Source organism: Ruditapes philippinarum, unplaced genomic scaffold, assembly GCF_026571515.1.
Source record: "Ruditapes philippinarum isolate M1 unplaced genomic scaffold, ASM2657151v2 ctg17554_1_1_1_1, whole genome shotgun sequence".
NCBI lineage: Eukaryota > Metazoa > Mollusca > Bivalvia > Venerida > Veneridae > Ruditapes > Ruditapes philippinarum.
In genome coordinates, this window is record NW_026855829.1 from 1 (window position 1) to 3,417 (window position 3,417).

Sequence of the window (3,417 nt, forward strand, 5' to 3'; positions counted from 1 at the left end):
TTTGACTATGTCCCTGGGCTATCAACTAGTCCAACTGTAATCGGAGAAAATATTACAATGGAAGTTTCAAATTTGTAGGTATTTCCCCTGCCAATGTAACACGCGTTTTCAGAAACTCCACTACATTTTGATTTTCTTTCATTTTTAATGATGCTTTTACCTTTACCTACAAACATGTCACACTCATCTAGAAATTGTCCATTATCACTGTCTAAAGTCATTTCTTTCAAATGCTGTACATTCTTTCCCAACACAGCTTCTGGCTTTACGTAACATGAGAGGAAGTCTTTAAACAATTGCTCTTGCTTGTCATGTATGATATGAACAAGTGGTTCTTTGGATTGAAAAAGCTTCACATAACTTTTCAGTATGCTAAGTACAGCCACATAGAAATGTAAAATCAGTAAAGTTTTTTGTTCTTGATACAGGACTCTTTCAACAATCAATTTCTTTCTTTTAATTCCATCTTCTGTCATCTTTTTTTTCCCCATGGTGGCCAGTATTGTGATAATTCTTTTTCTAGCATTCTCACTGACATTTCTTCTCTTAAAGATTTCTTCTATAACAGGTTTATAGTCTTCATTGTCTTTCACAAAGGCATAATAAAACACAACATAAGCATCCCACATCTGAAGAGTTGAAAGTGATAAATCATAACATGACAGCCATCTATGGCTTATGAACTTCTCAGGCACAGAGAAACGCATTCCCAGCAACTGACATATCTCTTCAAGGTATTGACGTAAGTCAACCGACCATTTGTGGTCTGTATGTATTTGTCCAAATAAACCTTCAACCCAGTACATGAAAGGTGAACAAAATTTTTTTGTTGCATTGTGTAGATGGTGACAGACATCACCGTCGATGTCCAACATGTGAGGAGCCTTTTCTTCTCTTATCCTTTTTTCCAGACCATTTTTTGAACCTCTCATGACTGCACAAGAATCCATCAATATGGAAACAAGATTTTTCCAGGGTATATCATTTTCTTCAAAAATATGTTCTAATGCTAGATAAACTGAGTTTGTGTCAACTTTTACAACCTCAACTGCTGCTAAATGTTCACAAACAACTTTCTGCTTAGACTGGGAAAAATAATTGACCAACACTGCCAAAATATGTTTGTTGTTGTTGCTGGTTGATTCATCTATATTGAGAGAGAATGGTGAATGTCTTATTTCATTTATTGTTGTCTCATGAATTGTTTTCTTTAAGCCATATGTTAACTTGTAAGAGGCAGAAGTACGATCCATAGACAATCCATCTACAGCTTTTTTGTCTTTAGAAAGTTCCTTGGTGAGTTTAATTATCTCTGGAACCATTGTCAATGATAATGAATGCTCTGCAACAAATCCCAATACCATGGCCTGAAAAAAAAAAAATTTTCAGCTAGTAATTCATTACATATATGTCTTGATATATACCTAGCTAAACACCGTTTTTCCAGTACATTAGAGATTTAGCTCTATTGATGTTTCAAAAACTGAATTATTAATAATGCAAATCAATAAAATTAAAACAGTGTCAGTGGCATTGTCCATAATGTTTTCTCTGTAAAGTTGTGCAGCAGTGAAGGCATGTTTAAAAATAATTTTATTATATGCTAAATGTTTGCAGGGTGTACAAATCCCAGCATAAGACTTTATAATCCTTTATGTTAAAAAAAAAACATGCATGACTGCCGAGATAAAGTTTTCACAAGCAAAAATTTTAACAACCTTTAAGTTAATTAAGTATATTTCATTAAAAAAAACCCCAACCTCTGCATTGTGAATTCTATCATCTAGTGGCACAAGAGGCTTTAGCCCAACCTGCTGCTTTGGCAACTCGCCAGTCTTTTTATTTCTAAACATGGGATGGATACCATAGGCCTCGGTTGTTGCCTTCTCCCCATGACAGGCAGCAGGAAGAGTTGGTTGCTTTGATAAAGATTTCACACGTTCAGTATGATTCTTGCTTTTACAATGTCCTGTTAGCGCAATTTTTCCCCTTTTCCCGTAACCCAGGGGACATTTGCAAATTAAGCATTTAGCCAGTCCTCGTTCGTCAATTTTTCGGATCCATTCCGAGAGATAGAATGACTTCAAACTGCTTCCGATATAGATTTCTATTTTCTCCTCCATCCATTGCCATCTCCAAACGTTATCTAACCCTGCGTCTAACTTCTTTATAAATTCTGAATCTTTCGCTCGATCTAAAATTCTTTCCATTTGTAAACATTTGACAATTGTTTGTTATCTTCTTTTTTTTTTCTTCTTTTTTTTAGCAATATCAATTTTGCGTGCGCCACTCTGATTGGAGTACTCCGACTTGTACAACCAATCACATTTCAACTTTCAAAACTGAACCGGTGATCATATAAAAAACACCTCGGAAATGATTTCCGCGTGTATTGTTTATAATGCGACGCAGAATAATTTTTAAGTACCGATTTTCGGCGACTTTTTTTGTAATCTCCGCGGATTTTTTTCTTTGGAAATTTTCGGCGCGGAAATCCGCGTAAGCGCGGAAAAATCACATCCCTGGAAATGGATTTTTCGGCCACGAAATGGAGTTTTCGCTTACGGAATGGACATTTACTTTACAAATTATGGTGTAACTGACATGTCACAAAGGGTATCTTTTCTATTCACTTACGTTTAATCTGGGACAACAAATATTTTTTGTCCCAGGTTAAACATATGATATAAAACAGAATCTTTATATTTGAAAGACCATGTATAAAACACTGAACTATGTGGCATTATTATACGATTGTATTCTTAAATAATGAAAAAAATATTACCAAAATTGTTTAAATAGTAATTTTATGTCATATATCACTTGTTCGTTATTAAAAATGATTAATATTAAATAGTACACTTAGACCAAAATTTAAGAAACAAATGTCCATTTCGTAGTCGAAAAGTTCATTTCGCGAAATGGAGTCCATTTCGCATTCTATTACTACCGCCATTCCTTGGGAATGATACCAGTACCAAAGTGAAACAGACTGGAAAAAAAAACAAGCATTTTGTTTCAAATTGGGAATTTTACTTTATATGCCTCATATTCATGGGAAATTCATTTACCAATGAAGAAATGAGAATTATGCAAAATATACACTTTACAATTTCTTTGAAGACATGAAGAAGGAGGCACATAATGAAACCATGCATCATTATATCATTAAACATATACAACTATATCAGTAGATCTACTGCCTAGTTAACACTCACAAGCTGCTTTCAGATGAAAATTTTATTTACCTTCTGTGTAATGTCTCCATCTTTCAGTTCAACATCTAAACATTCAAGTCTGCAACACAATTTTAAAATAAGAAACAATCATAAATCTATAAAAATTATGAGAAAAAGATTGTCAAAAATCTCGTCAATTAAAAAACAATGAATCTGCAAAACAACAAACTTAACAAAT

At 33.8% G+C, this 3,417-nt stretch overlaps 1 protein-coding gene across 1 annotated transcript; it reads right to left on the reverse strand.

Annotated features, from left to right (window-relative positions):
* Positions 1–5: 5 nt before the first annotated feature.
* LOC132744530 (uncharacterized) lies at positions 6–2,519 on the reverse strand. The gene is made up of 2 exons (XM_060733279.1): positions 1,761–2,519; positions 6–1,367 (listed from the first exon to the last, which is right to left on the reverse strand). Exons 1-2 carry the CDS (start codon positions 2,208–2,210, stop codon positions 6–8), a joined length of 1,812 nt encoding a protein of 603 aa, XP_060589262.1. The 5' UTR covers positions 2,211–2,519.
* Between the last annotated feature and the right edge of the window lie 898 nt (positions 2,520–3,417).

What these genes read in the sequence shown, in the direction of transcription:
- LOC132744530 (XM_060733279.1), bottom strand. Translation starts at nt 2,210, where the DNA reads ATGGAAAGAATTTTAGATCGAGCGAAAGATTCAGAATTTATAAAGAAG. An exon ending in ATAGAATTCACAATGCAGAG is followed by an intron (nt 1,368 to 1,760) that starts GTTGGGGTTTTT and finishes TTTTTTTTTCAG; the next exon opens with GCCATGGTATTGGGATTTGT.